The 26,405-nt window shown below is 36.6% G+C and overlaps 2 protein-coding genes across 3 annotated transcripts in view; one reads left to right on the plus strand and one right to left on the minus strand.

Moving 5' to 3' along the window:
- The window catches only part of LOC138691346 (zinc finger protein 665-like), a 474,208-nt gene that overhangs the window by 316,888 nt on the left and 130,915 nt on the right, over positions 1-26,405 (plus strand). The gene's annotated exons all lie outside the window — the stretch shown is intronic.
- Positions 1-26,405, minus strand: part of LOC138691347 (32 kDa beta-galactoside-binding lectin-like) — an 84,542-nt gene that overhangs the window by 39,596 nt on the left and 18,541 nt on the right. For both annotated transcript variants that reach the window (XM_069813241.1, XM_069813240.1), the window contains exons 4-6: positions 15,647-15,766; positions 8,174-8,316; positions 5,600-5,804 (exon numbers count right to left, since the gene is read on the minus strand). In XM_069813241.1, coding sequence (XP_069669342.1) covers positions 5,600-5,804; positions 8,174-8,316; positions 15,647-15,766 — 468 coding nt within the window. The remainder of the gene's footprint in view (positions 1-5,599; positions 5,805-8,173; positions 8,317-15,646; positions 15,767-26,405) is intronic.

Raw genomic sequence — 26,405 nt, forward strand, 5'->3', positions numbered from 1 at the left:
CTGCACACTTTCCTTTCACTCTTGCCACGACCGCGACAATTGATAACAAAACAATATCTGACTTCCACATGGTGTTCAAGAAGAAACTTCAGAAAAGATTTACCAACATGTGTTTTAAAAATAAATTTCATTGTAAAATAAAAATGAAAAAGGGAGAGAAAGAGAGAGATAAAATGCCGCCCCCTGGAAATTGCCGCCTTAGGCAAGTGTCTAAGTTATTTAGGCCTGAATTCGGCACAGAGCCTATGTGTATATTTGCAACGTTTGTTGTGTTTTAGTCAACATACAGAAAGTTGTTTTGCCATTGCGGGTATGAGGAATGTTGTTAATGTTATTTTCATCCCCTCTGTTGTCTCTCTTCACTCTACAGACATACTATGTTTATGGTTTATGACTACTGTATATTTCGTGTTCTTTCTAGAGTCCTAGGCACGTGACCCTTTCCAGCCCTATTAACAGAATTTGTCTATAAATAGCCACAACCACTACGAAAATCATCATTAGTATTTCAGTTCCATAGATATAGACGTCAAAGCCAAAGTAATTGCACTGATCGAGGAAGGCAGATTTAGCACGGCTCGAGCTGGAGAACGCTATAGAGTTGCGACTAGAACAGCGTCCAGGTGGTGGGCGCAGTATCAAGAGCGAGGTTACATAACTCTTAAACCTGGTAGTTGAAGACTCAAGGCATCAACACCACAACAAGATCTTATGTTAATAGTACGTTCGAGGTGCTCTCATTTTATACTTCTAAAATATTTGTGGTCGGCAGGGAATTTTCTGCTTCCAACAGAACGCTAGTAAAAGGCTCAATAGTGCCAATGTTGTGCTGAGAAGAACAGCGGTGAAGGAAGTTCTGACTGAAGACCATCGAATTGATTGTGTCACATTTTGTCGAATTCATGCAACTATCCATGGAAAGAGGTCATCTTTTTGGATGATAGCCTATGTTTATGAACTATAGCAGGCCAGTGCACGTATATCGACCGAAACAATCCAAGAGATTTGACCCTGAATATTTGTGGTCCAGAGACAACGCAGTGGTCGTTTGTCCGTGTCGGTGTGATACGGATTTCTGGTTATGGTGGCGGTGCACTATGGAGGATTCATGGGCATATGAATGAGCATCAGTACACCAATAAACTGGAAAATGTGATGCTACCTAGTGTTCGTGTGTTTAAGCCCGAAAACAAAATAAAATTCCAACATGACTTGTCTTCGGTACACACATGCGTCGCCGTGCAGCGGTGGTTCTACATTCACAGGGACGATGTCGAGAGGTTCCATGGGTGCCAAGAAGTCCTGACTTAAATTCCTTAGAAAATGTGTGTACGGAAGTGCAACGCAATGTTAATGTGTAACTACAGAGTCGGTGTCCTAGGATTGCAGATGAATTGTGGAATCTCATTGCAAATGTTGGGATGATGTTGCATTGTCAGATAGATACAGTATATCCAAAGCCTTGTTAATTCTGTAAGTAGAAGAATGGATGCAGTGATCAATGTCAACGGTTTATGGACAGACTATTAAGTCCAGAAGAAAACTGTTGTATATAACTAGAACTACATAGGTAGAAGAACATTTTAATTTGTGACGTAAAGAACATTCAGTATTAATTATTTTACTTCAGGAATGTATTTTTCTTTTCTATTTTTAGAACAAAAATAAACACTGTGGGCCGTATTCATAGACATTCTTAGCGCGGGCTTTCGGTGGATGATCAGCGAACTAACGTTTTTCGTATTTATAAACCAGTGTCAGCGATATGATATGATATGATATGATATGATATGATATGATATGATATGATATGATATGAATCCTGTTTAGCACGCTCGTAGCGCGGGCTAGCGAAATGTTTATGAATAGCACCCTGTAGCTTTAATAATAGAATAAATAAATAGGTTCTAGTAAACACTAGAATCACTTATATAATCAAACGTTTTCCTAAATTGCACAAAAATTATTTCTAACTAACAAATCTATTTGTGTTTCTCTTCCCTCATTACTAATTGTTTACCGAAAGTAATTTATAGGTATTTATTTATTTCAATTTAACTGAATGTTCACTTATATAATTTGTATTGGATTACCTTAATCAATTTATATTTATTCTACTTTAACTAACTGTTCACGTCTATATCATCTTACCATTAAGTTCGTATGTATTGTATCTATCCAGGGGCGATTTCTCAGGGCATGCTATGCTTGCTGCGCAAGCCCAATATTTTCGTAGAATGTGCATTTCTCAAAATGGGATTACGTACATTAAAATTTATTTTGATTTTTGTAATAATGTCTAGGCATAATACCATCCGCAGGTTGCACACCGCAATATCGCAACGCTTGCTCGTTTCTCGGAGCTACAGGAAAGACATAGAAACAGCGAGAATATGATGTGCGCGCAGGTGCCTTCCTCCTAATCCGTCCCAGTCGCACATGCTTCTGTTATATGCTGCATGAAGCTCTGGTCCTAGAGCTACACCGATTATTTAACGTTACAGAGATGGCAGCAGTGTTGCCAATTCAGCGGTTTTCCCGCTAGATCTAGCGTTTTTCGGCGTTAGTTTAGCGGGTAAAATTTATGAAACTTGTATTGCTGATCTAGGGATTTAGCGGGTATTTTCAGCACTCACAGCGGCAAAATAATATAATTTTACATTGCCAATATAGCAATTTAGCGGTTTCTGAAAGGCTTCACAACGGATGTTTAAGAATCGAGTTGGCAACACTGATAGGCAGCAGTTTTTATCAGTGAATGTGCTGTGATTTGCGATTGTAATGTAATTTTATGAGCGGAATGCATATATTAGCTGCTGCATGTATTATTAGTTCTTAAACGTTAATTTGAAGTGTTGCAATGAGTTCGGAAATGTGTGTTATTGAAACTTCATTATTAAATCCGTTTTCCCGGAGGACTATTCAAGTGAAGACCGACATTATAAAGAACGGCAGACTATGTCCAGGGCTCCCAGATTTAAAAAGACAGCATAAGGAGAAAAATAGAGAATATGTGCGCTCGTTCAGTGCATCTCAATACAACAATACGCATTGGTTGGCAGGGTCGAAAAAACTGAATAAACTGTTTTGTTGGACGTGTTTGTTATTTTCTACAGATAACGGTGTATGGTGTAAAAGTGGCTTTGACAATTTAAATACTTTAACATTGTCTATTACAAGACCCGAAAATCTGCAAACCAGATGAATTATATCCTCTCATCTTCCCCCATCAATAAAAGAGCAAGCCTAACTTTCGTGACCAGCATTCGCCCCTGTATCTATCTCAATTTTGTTTACTCTTCGTCGCATGTTTTGCAGAAAGATATTAAAGTAAAAATAAACCATAAATAAACGAAGTATCGTATGTCTATAGAGTAAAGAGAGACGAACAGAGGAGTTGATAATGAAATCAATCTTACTGGTAAAAACAATTAAATAACAAATTTCTGTACATCGACAAAAACACGAGAGTTTCAACCTTATAGAATGTGAACAGAAACAGTACGAAAGCCTTTCTCTCCTAGTCCAGCAACTTCGAGTAAACAGTACTCTGTACTGTGATAATCACAACAAAACCGGCATAAGTAACATTACGAGTTTTGCTGTTCATCGGCCAGTTTTTTCTTCCGTAACTGTACCACATACGCTAGGAGACAGAAATGTGATCAAAGTGATCACGGGATGAGGAAGAAGTGACTGGTGTAAATCTGCACATTGAAAGGATCTCTGTCATTTCGCAGTGCAGAAGGAGTCGAGAAGACTCGTTTGTTTGTCGTTAGGATGGCAGAGTAATCTTGCACATTGAAAGGGGCTTTGCCATTTCGCAGTGCAAGTGGAGTCGAGAAGACTCAGTCGTCTGTTGTTCGATAACAAGGCAGGTGAAGGCCGTCAGAAGAGATGCCGTGAATTCTAAATCTGCAAATTGAAAGGTTCCCTGTCCTTTCGCAATGCGACTAGACGAGTAACCTCGCCCATATAACAGGTAATTTCTAGATTCTGAAATAGTTCATTTACGTCGTTTTCTAGAAAGGGGAAATTTATGGGGAAGGGCATAGAGATCCGTGGCCCATTTCTCTCAGGACTCATCCCGACATTTGTCTTAATGCCTTAGGAAAACCACGGAACTACCTTAGGCAGGATGAGTTGTCTCACTGTAAGAGACTAGCCAATAGGCTTTTCGGTAGGAGGTCGATTTATTTAAGACTTGAGTCTTGTTGAATCGTCTCATAATAGAGACCAGCGCTGTATACCAATTTACTCTTATTTTTGCCTCTACATTACACCGACGAAGTTTGTGCAGTGACTTATGAATTACCCTGTATAACTTGCTGTAATAACGTGTATCTGTTACGAGCCAAATGAACTCAACTGTACTGTACCTAACCAAAGTTTATAAGGTCAAGAACAAACAGTTATTATTTAAATTATGTATTGGAATTTTTATTAAATTATTGTTTATTTGTAATTATGGTGGAATTAGTAATTGTTGTATTTATTGTATGTATTTATTGTTAAAATAAAAAAACTAGGAAAGATAGTAACAACATGTGCAAAACAAGCTGTTTTCCTGTCAAACTGTCACATTGCTTCCATGTGGTGAGAATCTAGTAGTAGTAGGGTGTAAAAAGGGCGCGTCAGCTACTATGGCTATTTGCGCCCTTATCTAAAATTCTTAATAAAACAAAGACATAAATAATATAACAATCAGAGTGCTAAAGGAACTAAAAAGCGTTGTCACGATAAAACGAGGTAGCCTATACAAATGCAGTATACACAATGTGATTTGTACAAAATCATAAAAGTGAAAAATTCTACGACCCTAGTTGGTATTCAAAACAAACAAATAAAATAATAAAACAAGACCACGAGAGATAAAATATGTATCACATTTCAAAAACAATTAAATTTTATAAATATTCGGATGTATAAGGCCCGAAATTTCAACAATATAAAATCAAATACAAAACAAATGTAAACTCCGTAAAGTGTCCGAGGGATAAGTAAAACGGGTCAATAAAAAACTAGATCAACTTATTCAGTCCTATATTCGATAAATATCTCAGAACTGCATTTGTACAATTAAAATCGTTTCCAAGAGCGTCACGTAGTGTCGGCCGAATTCCATATTGCCAACGGACACGGTCATATTTTCTGCAATGCAATTCCAAGAGCGTCACGTAGTGTCGGCCGAATTCCATATTGCCAACGGACACGGTCATATTTTCTGCAATGCAATAAGAAATGTTCCACCGTAAGTGAAACACGGCAGATATCACACTCCGGCTGAAGCTCGACGTAGCAGGTGGCCAGAATTAATCTATGAATATCATGTGCTTTTCGCCCGCCTGCCTGCCCTCTCGCTTATTACTGCTTCCGTTTGATGGGAATTACAGCGTTCTCCTGCACTAGAAGGAGAGTGAAGTCCACGGGTAAGAAAACTTTGTACTTGTGTATGAGAAATTGTCTGATAAAAAATTTAATGAGAAATAAGGTAAACAAGTCAGAAGATATTTTCCCGTTTCTCTGAAATAGTGGTCAGCGTTTAGTTCAGTAGCAGCACAAGTGATTTTATAATATATTATAAGATTAATTAGTAGACCTTGAACTCCTTTTCCGAGCAGTGAAATGTGATGACAAAATCTTCACTCCGATGCACAGGTAATGTTCCAATGCGTCTCTGTTCGTGTCCCCACGCGTCATCCTTGAACGTGTTAAGTATTGTCGCATTCTCGTAGACTCTAGGATTGAATTGCAGGGCGATAAACTTCTGGTTGCTGCCATCAGACTGCAAGTTTACCAGCATCCTGTTAACAATTAAACAACTCATTGTATAAGATAAGAATTGACCAATCTTAGAAACTGACAACAATTGCCGTTATAATACGGGGTGTTTCAAAATGAATATCGGGGTTTTAAGGCTTTGTAGTATTTATTACATTTAACGTACAATTATAAATAACACACCAAATGAAAGAGCAACTCAAACAATTTTGCTACAAGTGCTTCATGTGAGCACCATTCGTCACACGGCACACATCGAGCCGATAAGCGAGTTCTTCCCTAACTTGATCAGTGTGTCTGGAGGAATTTTTGCAACAACTACTTCAATCCTCTGTCTTACGTCTGGTAGATCAGCTGGTAGCAGAGGTACATACACACGATCCTTTATGAATCTCGAAAGGTAAAAATCGCATGGCGTAAGATCTGGTGAACGTGGAGGCCATGCGAAACAAGCTCTGTCATTCGGCCTTCTTCGGCCAATCCAACGGTCAGGTACAACGTCGTTTAACCAATCGCATATTTCCATATGCGTGTCCTTAAAATTCTCCATACAGACGTCGCTGGAATTGCTAATTCACGACTAGCCTTCCGAACAGATTTCTTGGGACTACGCGTCAAAGACCTGTCACTCGTTCAACGCGCTTTCTAACAGCAGATATAGGAAACAGTGCATGACCGTACAAAACTGTTTGAGTTGCTCTTTCATTTCATGTATTATTTATAACTAGCTAAAAGCACCCGGCGTTGCCTGGGTTTTCCTTTTTGCTTCAGACTTAGGAGATCTCCGGCAACTCAAGTATAGAAAAATAAATAGGCTACTGTCTTTACAAAGGTTTCCTCATCCTTAAAGATGAATCTTTGCATAGCGTCACTTACATGAATTAATGGCCTTCTTAGCCTAAAAACCTGCCAAGATTAACAGAATTTAAAACAGCTGAACATCATGCACCGAAAAGAAAAGATGATATCATGTACCTTACTGATTTTGTTTTTAATTATCTTTGTCTTGTCCTGTAGCTTGATATAGGCCTAAAGACCTGTTAGTTCCAGGGAGTTGATCCATCTTCTTTCAGGACGACCGGGACTCCTCTTGCCGACTGGTATGCTGTCTCTTACTATTCGAGTCATACGATCTTCAGGCATCCTTGATACGTGTGCTGCCCATTGCGATCTTCGTGTTTCTACCCATTCACCTATTTCTTGTATTTGGAATTGGTTCCTTTTGTCCGCATTTTTTATTTTATCCAGTCTTGTTTTTCCCACAGTTTTCCTTAATGTTTTCATTTCTACAGTATTTATCAATTGTTTTGATCTAGTGGTTTCGGCTCTTGTTTCAGCACCATATGTTAAAATTGGCCGTACATATACGGGTTTTCGTCTCTAATTGTAGATATTTATTATTCCATATGGTATCGTTCAGGGATCCTGAGATTCGTGATGCTTTCACTCTCTGTTGATTAACTTCAGCTATTAGGTCTTTATTTCTTGTTATCATAACACCAATATATTGGAAGTGATTCACTTGTTCTACGACCTTATCATATAATTGCAATTTACATCTGATTGGTTCTTTAGAAACAGTTAATACTATAGTTTTCTTTGTAGATATTTTCAAGTTACATTTGTCACATGTCTGAGCAATTTATAGAGAAGTATTATGTATTAATATTAATACTGATATTAATTAATTATATAATTATCAGTATGTTCAAATTTCACTAGCTTCCAGTAACTGGCTCAGAAATCTAGTACAATTTTAATTTCATGGAACTCCAGTACCGAGAAAATTTGATATTTGGCTCAGTTGCAAACATACCAGTTACAAAATCACTACCATTTATAGTATTTGTCAGTATCGAAATTCGAAACGAAGTTGGCAAAAGAAAATTCAACCTGCAAACTAGAAAATCACCACAATCCACTAGCATATATAGTAATGGGGGAAAAATGGTTAGGTTTCACCCTCAGGGTGTGAAATAAGCTGACCCGGACTATACCTCAACGAGTTAGAAAGAGAGAGATACTTCTCTTTCTAACTCGTTGCTATACCTACTGTCGGTGACTCAGGAGAAGACGAGAGCGGACTGAGGAGGAAGGGATGTGAACAGATAACGTAAGACAACACGTGCAATATGTGTACTGCAGTAAGCGGGAACATTAGGTCTCCTTCTGTTCAACTTAGCTTTAATTTCCCTACGCATTGTGACTTATGTTTCCTGCACGAGTAATAACCTGGCTACTGGGATTCTTATCTGAGCGATGTTTGTAATAATCAACAGCGATAGTCAAGAAGGTCACATTCTTTCCGCTCGTCTTCTCCTGAGTAACGGACAGTAGAACTTTTGTGTATAAATACAGTATTTGCATCAGTTTCAATTTGAGAAACACTCACCAGCTGGCGTATGAGTGCATTTTACCCACCACTGAAAGGGCGGTACCAGCGATCAGACTGCCATCCAGCAGGGACACGTATGGCGCAGCGCCTTTGAATTGCAGTACCTTGGTGCGCAGTTCTGGGTTCACACGGCAGGATGGCTACAACAATGAAACCTGGAGTTGAATCTACATAACTTCTCAGGCATCGGGAAAAAAAAAACAATTGAGAAAAATCTAAAAAGTTAGGTTATATCACATAAGATTACATTACATTTTGTTATATTGAATTAGATTACAACATTAAATTTCATTACAATAGAATGGATTAGATTAAGTTGGATTACATTGGATTAGTTTAGATGGTAGATTAGACTAGATGAGATTTTTCAGATTAAATTAGTAGATAAGATTTTTCCCATTAATTTATACCTTGGAATTTCTTTTGTTCAAAATGTTTTCATCTTCACTACCTTTCAAGAATGTCTTGAGATTTGTCTCTAGGGGCAGAAATAACCAGTTTTGTCGCTTTAGGCCTTAATACAAGAAGCACTGTTGTCGGCTTGCGATAAATGCTTCTCTTACAGTCAGGTCACAAAGTACACAAGCAGTGAAATTTAACAAGGAGTTAAAGACCAGAATATTGCAACAAATAATAGCATAACAAAATCGATACTAAACAGTATGAAAATAATACCATAATAGAAGAAAGAAAGTAAAATGCAGATCGTTGCTTACGAGATTACACAAGCTGGCGCATAGCACGATCGAGAGTAGGTCTCTGTGAGTCATGACAATTTCTGCCGCTAGGTTCGCCTCGTTGCCCTAAGAAATTATGAATAGTACCATTACAAAGCATTGTGTATCGTGAAAATAGTTCGATTAATTGTGCATTACTGATTGAGTACGAATATTATAAATATGCCAAGCATATTACAGTGTTATTTGAAGTTTGTTCAGCTAAGTTATATTCGAAAATTGTCTGTGTTTTGCTATGTGAAGAACTCAGTACCAACTGGTCGTATCTTTATAGCTTGCTTTTTAAATTACATATTGTCTGTCTTAGTTTTCCAATAAACTGATTTTGTTTCCGAATTGTCCTAGTAATTTTTTTACGTTGTAATGTAATGGCTTTGGGAATTTTTTTACTTTCAATTGAGCACTGTGTGGCTATAGTTTTTTTTATGTGCTTCATAGATTTCTTCAATTGAAACATTTGCTTCATTGAAAGCTGATGTACTATGTTCAACATTGGGTTTATTTTTCTTAGCAGGATGGATGTTATTCACCACTTCTGTTATCCTTCTTTTGTTGCGTCTACTTATGTTTGAAACATTTTGTTTATGTTTTGGAAAATCATCAAAGACGGATGGTACCACATTAGGAAGCAAACGTTTTAATGTTGTGCTAATGCTAAAATCAGCTTCTTTGAAATGTCTGCTGCAGACACGCGATTTCTTGTTTGGCGTCCAAAGAGTCCTTGGTTTGTCCCCTTCGCGAGAAATGGCTACACACCACTTCTTTCTTAGTCCTTAATCTTGTGGAAAACAATGAAACGAAAAATCACATTCTTTATTCTGGTTTTATTTGCACAATGGTACACAGCAGTAAACCATTTCAATCACACAAATTACAGGCTAACTTCCTAATTTAATAAATGCTAATTCAAAATATATTTACACGCACTAAAATACTACAGCGTTTACTATTACTATGCTCAATAGATTAATCAGTATTCCTATAGAAATGTTTTCACCACTGCGAGAAAAAATCGCGCAATAATTATACTTCTCAGTTATTGTGACGTTCGTATTTTTTTTTAAAAAGAGAAGGAAAAGTTAGGCCTTCTTGCAAATGCTTAATTATGAATTCAAGGAAATTAAAGATAATGCAGTACCTTAATTAGTTGCAATATCTTATTTAATAACAACATTAATAATATTAGGTGAAAAGGGTAGGCTATAGTGCGTATATGTAAGATGTCAAGTTAATTTATTTCCGGAAATGTTTGGTGTATGAACTGAAGTACAGAGCAGACAGTCCCTCAGTTTATATGTAATATGTTTTAATATCAAGAATGACAGCCTTTTATTGTAATATAATTGAGGAGTAGAAGTTTGGAAATTACGTCTATTGTCCATAAAATATTGTACGAAGCATTTAATAAGCAATGGTGAGTCCTTTAAATGTCCCAAATGTCAATGTCATTTAAGTGTTCTGCTATGAATATTTAGGGCAGAACAGCGCTCCAAGCGGCGGAATTGGCATTACGAGGGAGCCACTTCAGACTCGTTTTGCAAGCGCTATGCGCCAGCTTGTGTAATCTCGTAAGCAACGATGCAGATCTAAAGATTTGAATATAATAAAAGTAACTCAGTTAGTACAAATAGTTAACAAGGAATACGTAAGGAAGAATGTAACAAATGAAATGTAATAAAATAATAAAAAAAAAGAAAAATACACAAAAAGAAAAACACGGAGAAAAATAGAAATACGGAAAAAAGAGAAATGCGAAAAAAACTACGAAAAAAATACAAAAAATGACAAATACGAAAAAAAGATAATTCTAAAAGAAATATACTATACTGACATATAGGGTCGTGACTTGAGGCTCTCCCGGCGTTTGATGTGGAATAACTTTTTTCTGATTCTCAGCCAGGTGAGTTGGATAGTTGCTTCCAAGCTTTCGATGACTAGTTCTCTCATCTTCATCATTCCCTAGAGTAGATGGCAGAGCTAGTCATCGAGAGCTTGGAAGAAACTATCCAACTCACCTGGCTGAGAACCCGAGAGGAGTTATTCCATATAGGTGCATTTTGAGAGATTCCAACACTTTTAAGAAAAGCAGCCATTGCGAACACTGTTCGTAGTGAAAAAAGTTCAAACTGTATGAGATCTGCACTGACTGTGTTTGTAATGCCTGTGTAAGTGAATAGGACCTATCGTGGCTTCAACTTGTGTTTTGCGTTCACAGAAAGCAATAAACACAATAAATGTCAGTTACACTTTCCTTTTCGGTCATGAAATATGATATACCATCTTTAGTTTCTTGTAAGCCTACTTTACTGGATGTGCGTCATATTAGTAGAAGCACACATATTACAGGTTAGTTAAGACGCCAAAGTGATTACTCTCAAACTGGTATCTTTATTTCGGGTGTGCTCTGATCTTTTCAATGAAGGTGTATCTCGAGCATATTTCGACGTTGTGTTTTGAGGAGATCTCGACATGTATCGAAACCTGGGCGGCTGTCTCTACCAAAATGTTTGTGTTTTTTTTTTATCTTAGGAGAGTTCGCAATCCTTCATGGAGCATTTTAGTATCACTGTGCCCGTCTATCAGTTTTTCTCTCTTTGCGTCTGCCTGCGTGTAGGCCTATGAAACTACTCATCTTTCATTCAACCAATCGTAATTAAAGTTTATATTTTAATTTTCATTTATATGCGACAAACAGGCAAGCTCGTAACTCTTGATACAAACAAGGAAGATCAATTAGTTCTAAAGGTTATAGCCCTATGGAATAAGATTTAATACTGTAAGAGAATTGACATCCTGACGTAGGCCTACTGAAGGATAACATGTTTGAATGCGATTTGGTTCTAGTCGAAAATTGATGTAAAGTTAGCATTGAAGAAGACATTATCACTTCACAACGACGCCACAGACACCATCTGCACAAGGACATTTAAACTTGCCTAATTCTTCACCTATTGATAATTCCTTTGAAGAACTGTCGCGAGTTCTGATGCTAACACTTTTATTTGCTGCCAAAAGAGTAAGAAAACGACAAGACTCAGATGTACAGTAATAATGTCTGAAAACTATAGGAAACAGCTGAAGAAGACTAAACAGCAAAAAGAAGTTAAGTTTTCCCACAGATAGAAGCCATCTAATGCTCGGTGTGTAAGGGAAGGGAGCTAGTTTATCAAACAATCTATACAATCCAAAGAAAAGTTATTGTACCGCGTATAGTAGATATAACTACGATGACAATGCTACAGAACTTTGATTCCAATGTGTTAGATAATGAGAAAAACTGTTTCACGAGGCATTTGTGGAAAATGGCAGCGATGAAAAATTCACATATGACCAACGCCAGTAAGAGTATTAAAAATATTTATATTTCAGAAGAAAAATATTTGTGTTGTAAATGTTTGATTTTAAAATGTTTTCTATGTTTGTCATACTATGTTAAAATCTCCCCCATTATGGCAGAAGTGGACACTTCGGCATCGATTTGTATTTATGTAAATACAGTGATATAAAATGATCACGTTGGCACCAGATATGTGAATTGTACGAAAAACATATCCATACATATTCTAATACAAATTAGAATAAAAGTTGCATAAATTGGTCCCAAAATTAACCATTTTTCCTTATCGTGTCGAGATGTCCCTAAACGAACCTATTTTCAAAAACACAGAATACTAAATTTCAGTAGTCGATTTGCAAAAGGGGACATGTCTAAAATAACGAAGTTTTGGAAAATTGCAAAAAATATATCTAAGTTAAATTAAAATGTCCATATATTTTTTTCTAATTAGATCACTTTGGGTACATACATTCAGGATCTTCGAAATTTTCAATTTTTTAAAGTATGTTATGAGTTTTTTTTTTTTTTTTTTTTGCGATTTCCCAACACTTTGTCATTTTGAACGTGTCTCCTTTGCAAATCGACAACAAATTTGTTTTAGAACTCCACAATAAAATTAGCCATTACGGTCTTCAACAATGTACTCAACTTAGGAAACAAACATTAAGTGTAGAAAGGCGTCAAACCATTACCATATTATACCAAATATTTTCAGCGATGTTTTTATTTTTATTTAATAGTGCGGAATGAGAAAATAAAGTAGTTTGACACATAAAAGGTATTACGCAATCAAAAGCAATTATACTTATTGGGATTCTTCAATAATATAACAAATTGCGCAGGAAATTCTAAAGAAATATTAGTACAAAAACATTTTTTTTTATTTGACCTCTCATCTCACCTTAAATTGGACTATACTGCATTAGACTTGAGTAGGCGCCACATTTTCTTCGATAAGGCGATGAATACTAAAGTTTACGGTGACATCTTCACTGTATTCGTGAAACAAGTCAATGGAGGGCTACTTCAAGGAAGATGGCCCCCAGATTAGCGGATCTAACCTCTAGAGACTTTTTTCTTTGAGGTTAACTAAAGAACAAATTATAAATAAATCGTTGAAGGACATTGCTCAGTGAATGTCACAGAATATGGCGCTGTAGAAATGAAGGTGAACACTTCCGACGTTTTTGTGACGTGGGAAGCTGAAAAGGATGATTCTCTCGCAATTAATTTATGTTGTTTAGTCAACTATCCGAAGACAAGTTTGAACCTAATAAGTGATATCAACGAGACATCATTCATGGGGAAACTAAGCCAGGAGATAAAGGGTAACATGACTAGTTCTTTTCCTCTTCATTGCATACATCGCTGAATAATAACATGTAACACTAATCAGACTTCAGATGTATACAAACAATTGTTATTCCTCTGACAGATCGTAAAGTGAAGTGTACTGTCTGATAATAGAATAGATGTACAGATACGGAATAAAAATTTGGAGCGAATATTGATGGAAGTTCACCTGTATGTAGGCAACAATTTCACACGACTATCCACAAATAGCATATATATAGGGGCTCTTGTTTCCTGCACATGCGTAGTGTCTTGTAAGCGAAACTCATACAATAAGGGAGCTCCAAATTTCATTTCCATATCCGTATATATCACCAGAACCTCAATCAGAATTATACTTTATGTCAGTGGTCGGCGTTCCTTGACTCGCGAGTAAACCCACTAATACACAAACAGGATTGGAGGTGCAAGGCATGATCTCCCTCCCCTTAGCCATCACTTGTTAGTTCTAAGCTGAGCAGTTTGGATATCCTCTCCTCTCTTACCTAACTCTTTTCTGTATATTGCGGGTTATATTTTATATAGCGTAGCCTAATCATTTCCAAGATTCATCAGTATAATATGTTGGATAATTGGAACGACAGATGGGCCAATAGTTTAACTGGAAGTAGAACAAGGAACCTGTTCTTTCCTACCATAACAAGCAGAATTGAAAATAAATTCTACCAACCCAACTTTATCGTTACCCATTTTATTTCTGGCCATGGAAAATTCAAACCATATTTAGTTCAATTTAAAGTCGCAAATCACCAAAACAGTGTAAAGTGCACAAGTGATGAAGACGACCAGACGGTTCCTTATCTATTTTCAACTGCCCCCGCTTTGAAAGGAGAAGACGCATCCTCTCCCTTTATCTCAACCACGAGAACATTCATTAGAATAGCCAATCAACAGTCCATTTTATTTTTAACGATGTTAAAGCCTATAACAGTTTTTGTAAATTCGTAAGTCACATACGTACACTCACATTTATGTTTGTGCATTGTAGGAATGTTAGAACATGTATTTATGTGTAATAATGAATATAATTATATATATATATATATATATATATACATATATACATTTTTATGCAATGACAGGCATTTCTGTGTAATTTGTCTCTATCTATATATTTTAATATGTATTTGTAATGTAATATCTACTATGTACTTGTATCTAATGCCTTTTTTATGTCGTATGTATGAAAATTCCCTGTAGGCCTACTATTGTAATATATCAGTTTTGTGAGTAATATCACAGTCTAGTATATACAGTCACGAAGCTCAATACGTAGGGAATATGCATCCGTAGATAGTTGCTAACCACTAGGATCGCTACTATTGCCTCATCACAGACAATGCGAAATAGTACCGGCACAATCTGTTGCTCCTAGTACCCTCACAACTCAAGCTTCGTGACTGTATATACTAGACTGTGGTAATATGTCATAGGTGTGCAATTTTTATGTAATATGTATTTCTTTTTTTCATGTGTCCATTCTCTTTGTAATAGGCTATGTGTAGTATTATGCAGTATATTGGTTTTGTGTGTCGTGTGTAATTTCTGTGTAATATTCTCTTTATTATTATTATTATTATTATTATTATTATTATTATTATTATTATTATTATTATTAGTATTAGTATTATTAAATATGTACCTATTTATATTATTATGTAATATGTCTGCTTTTTCTCCATGTCATATGTATGTAATTTTATGTGATAGTCTGCTTTTTATGTCATATAGACTATGTGTTTCTGTGTGTAATATACTGTATATACTTACATATGTAGGCCTACTTGAATGTGATGTAATTGTCTGTTTGTTGCAAGTAATTTTTATTCGTTAGGAACCTTTGTGTATTTGTATCGGAAATGTATTTAATTATAATCCTAATATACCTTATGGTAGAATAGCGTTCAATAAATTTGGATATTCAGTGTTTTCCGACCACTACCGGTACTTTACAGTAGGTATATAGGTGACTATTTATGGGTTTCCTGTGTTTTGTTCGCAAGTCCTATTTAACATCAACTAATTTCAACAAGAGACACTCACGCTTGATGTGGAATATGTTACTTTGACGTCTGTTACATCGCCGCTCACGCGCACGTGTGATACTTTCAGAGGGTTGAACTGGTAGGCATGTGTGGCCAGCAACTTGCCATCAGTCAGTATCTGAAAGCAAAACAAAGTAAATCAAGACAAAACACTAGACTTGTAAAATTGCGGCACACTACTACAGAATACAAAATAACAGTAAATCAAGACTTACAAAGTTGCGGCAGACTACCACAGAATACAAAATGACAGTAAATCAAGACTTACAAAGTTGCGGCAGACTACCACAGAATACAAAATGACAGTAAATCAAGACAAACTACTAGACTTGTAAAGTTGCGGCAGACTACCAAACTAGTAGACTTGTAAAGTTGCGGCAGACTACCACAGAATACAGAATAACAGTAAATCAAGACAAACTACTAGACTTGTAAAGTTGCGGCAGACTACCACAGAATACAGAATAATAGTAAATCAAGACAAACTAGTAGACTTGTAAAGTTGCGGCAGACTACCACAGAATACGGAATAACAGTAAATCAAAACAAACTACTAGACTTGTAAAGTTGCCGCAGACTACCACAGAATACAAAATAACAGTAAATCAAGGCAAACTACTATGCCCGTGTGCACCATTCTCGATTAAAATTTGATCATAGTTAAGTCGGCACTTATTCATTATCAACGCCAATTTGCCGAGCATCATCCTCAGTTAAAGTTAAACAAGAGAGTTAATGATGATCAAATTTGATCACGGATGTGGAACCGATTGTCTTGAGTTGAACATGGTCCAATCGAGAAAGAACAAGATGGCGGCACGATTTGACGTACTTGACGGAATTGAAGAGGAAATGATGCATCTTGAACACGCAAATAACTGCGGAAATAACAGGATTGGTGTTATTGTGGAAAGAGAAAATCCAGAACTCTCTCTTCCATTGTAAGTTGAAAATTAAACTATGCTGGAAAGTGCCCTGAACAAGTGTTTGACAAAAAAGATTTTGATAAAGTCAGATGTGCCACTGAAGAGTATAATAAAATTAATTCATAGTAATTTGGCTGTATTTGTTGTGTGTTTTTTTTCAACACGAATTTCGGCTTGTTTCAGAATTTTAACTTTTTTTTCAAGAGAAAATTGCTCAAAAATGTTTTTTTTTTTTTGTGCGCGTTTTTGTGAAGTGAAAAGTTGTTGAGAACCGTAATTGAATACTAATCTCATTGTAAATAGGCTATTTATCTATTACATATTATGTTCTATTGATGCAAATTATTTAATTTATTAGACGACTGTCATGCTCGTTTGTGTTAATGTATATCACTAGAATTTTTTAAAATAATAATACTACTTGATTATGATATTGAACACTCATATAAATTGTAATGAATTTATTTTATTCACTTCTGTCTAATCTTCAATTTTATTTAATCACTCCTTACACTACACAACAATAATTTTCACAGGGATGTCTAGTAATAGCCTATATCGATGGCTAAGAAGTGATACCTTGTATCTGTAAATTTGTAGGTGAATAATAGAAATGTTTTTTCTCAAAATAGACGAATTTTTCATATGTTTCTGCTTTGAAAGATCGGGACGAAATATTAGTTAATTATCCAATTTCGTTAACATAACAATAAAGTAGTTATTCTATACCGGCAATAATGTACAGTAGTTAAAATAAATGACCATTTTGTAGAATGCGAGGTTATCACTTATTAGCTATAGATTTGTCGTTTTAAACTATTAGCCTACATGACGTTTTGGAACAGAATTAAAAATTATTATCAATATTATGAAATAATCATGTATAAATTATATGGAATTATGTAAATACGTATAACTCAGCTGGAACAGCAGTACTTTTGTTCTCTAATACAGATGCAGAATTTCTGATAAGTTAAAAAAAAATTCCCACTTCGATCGTACTGCGAGAAGTTCGGTGCTCTTTTTTTCCTGCTTCTTCCATGATTATTGTAATTTGTTATTTGAAATAAACAGTCCGACAAATAAAAACGAAGCGATAATTGAAAGAGTGCGTTCTTTCATTGTTTCGTACGCGGAAATCTAGCGCTCAGGTAATTCTTCTTCAAGTGAGCGTACCGTTAACTGACGGTACTGAGTTAATCGAGGGAAAATGTTGGTGCACCGCATCTGTAACTTGATCATTGTCAAGAGTTAACCATGTTTCCATGATTGCTGATAAACAGGCTAGATGATCGAGAATGGTGCACACGGCCACTAGACTTGTAAAGTTGCGGCAGACTACCACAAATTACAAAATAACAGTGTAGAAGATGGTATTTTTCTAAGCAGCAATCGTAGAATATAATTCAATATTAGATACACCAAAATCTGCTAAACTACAGGTGATGTTATCTATCAATGTTATTAAAATTACGTCATAATGAGCAGATTCGAAAACATACGGTTTCGTAGTCTACAGGCCAGCATTCTTGACTACAATTAATCATTCTCATCCTGGGCATGGATATTTCTCCATAACGAGATTATTTAATACTTCCACTCGTAAAAATCTAGAAGCCAATTGAGTGTACATTGTATAAAAGAAGTTATGCAAACAGGAACACCTCAGTGTCAAGTAAAGGTTCTCAGAATGCGTCCTAGATCTGAAATGTGGGAACTGTACGATAAAAAGTCACCAACAGGAGAGAGGACAAATGTAAATATTGCGCATCGATTTCCATAATGAAGTAGCAAATCATTATTTAAAATAAATTAAATCAACTGTACTATAAATTTAAAATGTTAAAATGAATATAATCTGAATATTATACCAAATTATGTACCTGAGAATGAAAATAAAATAATATCACACATCTACAAGGAAAATGATATAATGGAACACTTTTCTAAGAACCCAAAACATAATTTCTAATAATTTAAATCTTCAACGGTAATATCTCATTTCTAACTACTAAATTAAGTTGAATAATTCATATAATTTAAGCTAATTGGCTCTTTCCTATAGAAACTGTTAATATGAAATTAGTCAGGTTACTTCTGGATTTTTGCGATTTCAAGAAACATTGCATTTCAGAAACATTTATTTCTAATAAGGGTCACTGATAGAAAAAATCTTCGATTGAGAGAGAGAATTCATAATCAAATGCTCAGAAATTTACCACCAGCTGGGAAGATATATCTTCTCTCTTTATATAATAGAATCTGGACAGAAAAATCCTTTCCAGCTCAATGGCATAAAGCCATTGTAGTTCCTGTGCAGAAGCCAGGAAAGGACCCATCCCTACCTAATAGTTACAGGCCTATCTGTCTCACCAGCTGCGTGTGTAAAGTTATGGAGAGAATGGTTAGTAATCGCCTAATGTGGTTCCTGGAATCAGAAAACCTCTTGTCTAAGATCCAGTGTGGTTTTCGTAAGCGCCGATCAACCGCAGATCACCTTGTTCGGCTGGAAGGAGCCATTAGAGACGCCTTCCTCAAGAAAGAGCACTTGGTAGCAATCTTCTTTGATCTTGAGAAAGCTTACGACACAACATGGCGTTATGGGATCCTACACACTATCCACAACTGGGGTCTAAGGGGAAGTCTACCTACTTTTCTGGCCAATTTTTTGGCAGAGAGGTATTTCCGTGTACGAATAGGTACCACACTTTCCAGCGAACATTTACAGGAAAATGACGTTCCGCAGGGGTCTGTACTGAGTGTTCTTTTGTTCTCCATTGCGATTAATGGTATAGCTGCTAACATAAGTCCTCACGTAACACCTCTTTTTTATGTTGACGACTTTAGTTTGTATTACAGCTCACGATATCTCCCATCCATTGGGAGACAACTGCAGCTAGCCATCAACACTTTGTCTGAATGGGCTATATGCAATGGGTTCAAATTCTCTACTGCAAAGACGCAATGCATCCACTTTGTTAACTCCCGTGGACTTCACCCACACCCGGAGTTACGTCTCAACGGAGTAGAGTTACACTATACAGACACTGCAAAATTTCTGGGCTTAATATTTGATTCTAAATTAAGTTGGGAGGCACACATACGGGATTTAAGGCGGCGCTGTGAAAAATCTTTGAATATCTTACGCATTCTGTCAGGGGTACATTGGGGTGCAGACCGCAAAACTCTTTTACGTATCTATCGTGCTGTTGTACGCTCAAAATTGGATTAAGGTAGTTTTATTTATGGCTCGGCAAATAAGTCGAAATTGAAAATGTTAGATCCCATCCATCATCAGGGTCTAAGGCTTGCAACAGGGGCTTTCCGAACGAGTCGGATAGAGAGCCTCTACTGCGAGTCTGGGGAACCATCACTGTATCAGAGACGTAATATGTTGTTGTGTTCCTATGGGGTAAAGCTCCGAGCCCAACCTGAGCACAACACATACAATCATTTTCATTCCATGGCTTTAGATTTCCGATACAGACGGGATCCACGGCGACCTCGTCCAGCTGGCGTCCGTTTCCGGGAGGGACTCTCAGAGCTGGACATTAGGCTGCCGAATATAAAGGTAATAGAATACCCGCCTACACCACCATGGATTATGAATCGTCCAAAATTCGACTTAAGTTTGAGCCAGTCTCTTAAGAATTTTACACCCAATTTTATTTATAGACAACGCTTTTACGAAATTTTATCTCAGCTTCCTTATAATAGTATAATTTATACTGACGGATCCCGGGTGAATGATCGTGTGGGTTGCTCCTTCGTTGTCGACGGGCAGGTTTATAAATATAAACTGAGTTTGTATACCAGTGTTTTTACTGCCGAACTTTATGCTATTTACAGAGCTTTGTTATTTTTAATTCGACAACCTCGGGGTAGATTTCTAATCTGCTCCGACTCTTTGAGTGCAATCCAGTCTCTGCAATCATATTATTGCGATGATTCTCTCATTGTACAAACCCAGGTTCTCTTCCACTCACTCCTATCGTCGGGCTCCGATGTTGGAGTGGTGTGGGTCCCAGGCCATGTTGGAATTCCTGGTAATGAGACAGCAGACGCTGGAGCCAGAGACGCTGCTCTTAATGGCACACTGGTATACTGGCGAGAGAGGTGGCAAGATGTAGTGACTTACATAAGGAACTGTATTCGGAGAGATTGGGAGGAAAAATGGTCTGCACAAGCGGGTAACAAACTACGACCAATTAAAAATACAGTTCGAGAATGGGATTCGTCATCAAGAGCGTCACGGCGAGATGAAGTTATACTTACTCGCTTGAGGATTGGTCACTGTCGTTTGACACATGGTCACCTATTGTCTGGCGAACCTCCACCGGAATGTGACACTTGTCATGCCCTTCTTACGGTGGAACATTTTTTACTCCACTGTCGCAAATATGATTTGCCTCGACGCCAGTATGCAATACGTCCAACGTTACGTGACGCTCTTGGCAATGATTTTAATTGTGTCAACGCAGTGTTGAGGTATTTACGTAACACGGAACTCGACAAGGTGATCTAAGTTTTAATGTCCTTTTAGCCCATTGTTATTTCTTCTCCAGACCCTTTACGTCTGGAGATTATTTTAGTTACATTTCTTTTAATACACCTTATTACTCGGACCTTATACATCCGATTTTTAATGATTGTTGTTATAAAACATTGCCACATATTTCTTGTAGCAGTGTTTGTTTTATATTTTATGATTGTCTCACATTATCTTGGGACTACTACGTGTTGGTTTTAATGTAATTTATATCAGGAGTCACCTTGTCCGTCCAATATTAGTGTGTTTTAATGTGTCAAAGTATTTCGTCAGTGTGAATTTTAGTTATACAATAATGTAATTTCACCACACAAAAAGAAAAACAATAGGCATGGGTGCAAATAGCCATCGATGCTGACGCGCCCTTCAAATTTCACTATCATCATCGATTGAGAGAAATAACACAAATTCTTCCCACGCGTTTGGAACTTTTAGATTTCATATCTCACACATATGCTCAAATTGAAGTTCACACCAATTATAGCACCATTAACCAGTTTACAGTCCTAATTGAGTGTACTACAAAATAATTTCCTTAATTATTTTATGAATCCGGAACCCTTAATTAAAAAACATAAATAAAAAATAAACTTCGATTACCATATGTGCATTCAAGTTCCATTTTAGATCAATAATACCAATTCCAGAACCATTTCTACTGTAGAATACATCGATTTTCGTATTCTACCAAAAGAACCGGACCAGTATTCTACAACCAGAAAAGGCGACGTTGCTACATGTGTTGGCTTCTCTAATAATAATTAAATGGAAATAATGATGAAATCAGAACACCTGCCTTTGAGTTTGCTTGCTGCTTCAGATATACATACAGTAACATTTATTACATGCTTATTATTAATAAACGTATTAATAAAAGTAAACAGGGCTTTCATTTCAAAATTTCCTAGGCTAAAACTAATTATTTAAATTGAATTCAATTTAAACAAAAAAAACACGTCAATTTAGATATTGAGATGGAAGTCTGAAACCAGGCTTAGTTGCATTTTAAATTTAACCCCCTACCTTCAAGCCGCCCCACTTTGAAATTTCAAATGATACCCCTATATTTTTATACTTAATAGGAAAGAACATTCAATTATTTACACAACTCATTCATTTATTTCACATCGTATGTGTTATATCGTTGCTTGGCAACCTTGATTGTTGTCACTATTGATTAGAGCTGAAGCTACAAATACCATTGAACATTTCTTGTAATAGTTGTTTTCGTGTATTAAATTGTAAAATTGTTCATACCCTTCAAGAGATAACAGAAATCACATTTATTTATGGAACTGAAAACCGTTGTGCTCTTGGAACTGCTAGAGCTTTCAACGAGAAAAATGAAGTCACCAATATGTCATAATTCTAATACGGAAATTTGAAGAAACTGGTTCTGTGTGCAATAAAGCAAATGACCGACCTAGAAAACTCAATGAAACTTCGCAGATTGAAATACTAGGTCATTTTGATTAATGAACCCACCACCTCCATTCCAAAAGTAACAAACATTTCGGTTGGTTCCATACATAAAGTGCTGAAAATAACAAACTTTTTCTCTGGAAACTGCAATATCACCAACTTAGAGCTCAGCGAAGACGATTTTGATAGAAGAGTAGAATTTTGTGAACAGATCTCACAGAATTGAAGGCAATCTAAATTTGACAGAAAATATTTGCTTTAGTGATGAAGTGGCACTTTTCTTAAATGGGTTTGTCAACAAACACAATTGAAAATCCGTGAAGATAATACCCAGCTTCCTCAGAAGATCAATGTGTGGGCTGGAATTTTTGGGGATGATATTGGTGTTCCGATTTTCACTGAAGAAAACCTGACTGGAGAATTGTATCTGAACATATTAGAAAATGTAATTGATCCACTTATCACACTGTCTCTAGGGAACCAAGTCAATGAAGGAAACCTGGTGTTGGACGAACAGAATTTGCATTTTCAACAGGACGGAGTTCCCCCACACTATGCAGTACCTATGCGACAATGGCTGGATAGAAGATTTCCTGAAAAATGAATAGGTAAGAGGGGTGCTGTAGAATGGCCGGCGAGCTCTCCAGACCTGACGCCTCTTGACTTCTTCCTTTGGGGTCATTTGAAATCAGTTGTTTATATTCCTTCGACTGAGAATATTGAAGAACTGAAAAATAGAATAACCCAAGGATGTAATCGAATTAGTAAGGAAACACACCAAAACGTAGACCTACGAGAGGAGTTCCAAAATACTGTTTACCTCTTACTATTTAACCAACAATGGAGCACATTTTGAACTCTTGATTAAAAGCAAAATAAACTGTTTATTGTCAGGTTGCCAGGCAAAAGATGTGAAATAAATTAATGTGGTGGTATAAACAATTGAACGCTCTTTCATATTTAAGTATAAAAATATATGGATGCCATTTGAAATTTCAAAGTGGGGGAGGCTGAGAGGTCGGGGTCAAATCTAAAATGCAATTAAGCCCGGTTTAGACTTCTCCTCAATATCTAAATTGACGTGATTTTTTGTTTAAATTGAATTAAATTTAAATAGTCAGCTATTTGGACTGAGAAGTTTTTAAATGAAAGCCCTGTGTGTATATATCAGGTGTTTCAGACCACCCGTATCAGCCTTTTTTCTCGAAAACTTTATAATACTAGTTGTTCATAAAAAAAATTACAACCAAAACCTATGTAAAGAATCGATTGATAGTAGTACCATTTCCCGTAACAAACCGGAAGTAGGGTACCTGTGATCAATTTCGAAATTTCAAATGAGAACATGGGTCATTGAAGGTACCATTGGAAACTACTTTTAAAAAGAAATAACTTTTACTCAAAGTTTTTTTTTTTTCTAACTCTTAATGTTTACTCACAAAGCAACAAAAATGGTACCTTCTGAGAAATGCTGTATGTTGTTTATGTACGTACACTCTTCATAGTAAGTGTTCAAAATGTACGCCACCCTGTGCTAAGCAATGTTCTGATCACCTCCTAACATTCGTGATTGCACTTCAGCACAGCTGAGAGACCCACAGGTTTCTCTAATTCTTTGTTTCGTGTCTTCTCTAGTTGTTGGACGCACCTGGTAGAACATGTATTTAATTCTCCCCCACAAGAAGTCATTTGGAGCGAAGTCAGGAGATCAGGCTGGCCAAGTTACTGATCCCCCCTCGTCCAATCCACCGTAGGGGAAATAACTCGTCGAGTCCTACGTGAAAAGTGAGCCATACAACCGTCTTGCTGAAGCCACATTATTAACCGAAGTGCAAGGGGAACATCATGAAGGAACTGGTGCATAATGTTTCGGAGGCAGCGTACGTTCTATCATTCAAGTTCTCAAAAAAGTTATGGTCTATGACTCGGTATCCGAGGAGGCTCCACACATACTGGTAATCCACTTCACGTAGCCAGTGTGGATTAACATGAGACATTGTAGACATTGTAGATATTCAACTGACGATTACTTTTGAAAGTTTCCTCATCAGTCCACAGAATTCTGAGCTCGAAATCACGCCCTGTGTTTAGAAACCAGTTGCAGAAATATACACGAGTCTGGAAGTCATGCCTCCGAAGTTCCTGATGGAAATGAATATGGTAGGAATGACATTTGTTGCCTTTCAGAATTGTAAACTACTGTATTATGGTGCAATTCTGAGTCACGGGCAAGTCTTCTTGTGGGAGAGAATTAAAGACATGTTCTATCAGGTGCGTCCAACAACTAGAGAAGACATGAAACAAAGAATTATAGAAGCCTGTGGGTCTCTCAGCTGTGCTGAAGAGCAATCACGGATGTTAGGAGGTGATCGGAACATTGTTTAGCACAGGGTGGCGTACATTTTGAACACTTACTATGAAGAGTGTACGTACATAAACAACATACAGCATTTCTGAGAAGGTACAATTTTTGTTGCTTTGTGAGTAAACAATAAAAGTTAGAAAAAAAACTTTCAGTAAAAGTTGTTTCTTTTTAAAAGTAGTTTACAATCAATGTTAGTCACAGAATATCATCCACTAACAGCAACAGATATTGACAATGATGTTCAACATTTTATGGACACAATTTGCTCATGTGTAAATTATTCTACAATGTGCTCCAAGCGGCCATTAACGCGCCACTACTTACCATCTTCCATACTCCAATTAATTAAGGAAAAACATCGTATTCGTAGACAATGGCAACGAGAGAGGCAACCATGGCAGCGGAAGAAGCTGAATTATCTCATACGATTAGTCAAGACAAATCTCGAACAACATCGCCTGCAGTCATATCAGTCTTACTTATCATCTCTATCTGAAGCTGATAATACTCTTTGGTACGCTACAAAGCGTATTCTACGCGAGCCAACAGTCATCCCTACACTTCAGTTAGACTCTCAAATAGCCACAGACACAGAATCGAAATGTAACTTGCTTGCATCTCATTATCAACATGTATTCACCCCAAACGAGAATAAAAATGAACAGACTACCTCTAAATTAGAAAAAGAACTTATAGAAACTATTAATAAACCGACTGTGCCAGAGAAAATTTCCTATACTACTGCACAAGATTTGTCTCACTTCATTCAAAGGCTTCCAAATAAAAAATCTCCAGGCCATGATCTTATACCCAACATTGTACTAAAGAAGCTCACCAACAAAGCTCTCACTTACTTGACGATAATTTTCAATGCTGCCCTTTTAATTGGGTACTTTCCTCGAGCCTGGAAGCTTGCTGAAATCATTGTTTTTCATAAGCCTAACAAACCTAAGCACTTGCCATCAAGTTATCGACCTATTAGCTTACTGCCCACGCTATCGAAATTGTTTGAGAAGGTTATTCATCATCGCATTTGTAAATTTACGTTCCAAAACAAGATAATACCAGATTTTCAGTTTGGCTTTCGTCCAAAACATTCTACAACACACCAACTGCAAAGAGTCACTGAATCCATTATAAAAGGCTTTGAAGAAAAACAGTATACTGCCACTGTGTTTCTGGATATTTCCCAAGCATTTGATACTGTTTGGCATGATGGTCTAATGCTAAAATTATGTAGAATTGGTTTTCCTGACTATCTCACACGCATCGTGAAAAGTTTTTTTATCTGAGCGACAGTTCTCAGTACGTATAGATGGCATTAAATCAACGCTTCGTCCAGTTTTAGCCGGAGTACCACAAGGATGTATACTGTCACCACTTCTCTTCAATATCTTCACATATGACATTCCATGTTTACAACCTTCACACGTAACTATGTATGCTGACGATACAGTTCTCTTTTATTCTCATAGTAACCTAAATACTGTAATCA

The sequence above is a fragment of the Periplaneta americana genome, chromosome 16, assembly GCF_040183065.1.
Source record: "Periplaneta americana isolate PAMFEO1 chromosome 16, P.americana_PAMFEO1_priV1, whole genome shotgun sequence".
Taxonomy (NCBI): domain Eukaryota; kingdom Metazoa; phylum Arthropoda; class Insecta; order Blattodea; family Blattidae; genus Periplaneta; species Periplaneta americana.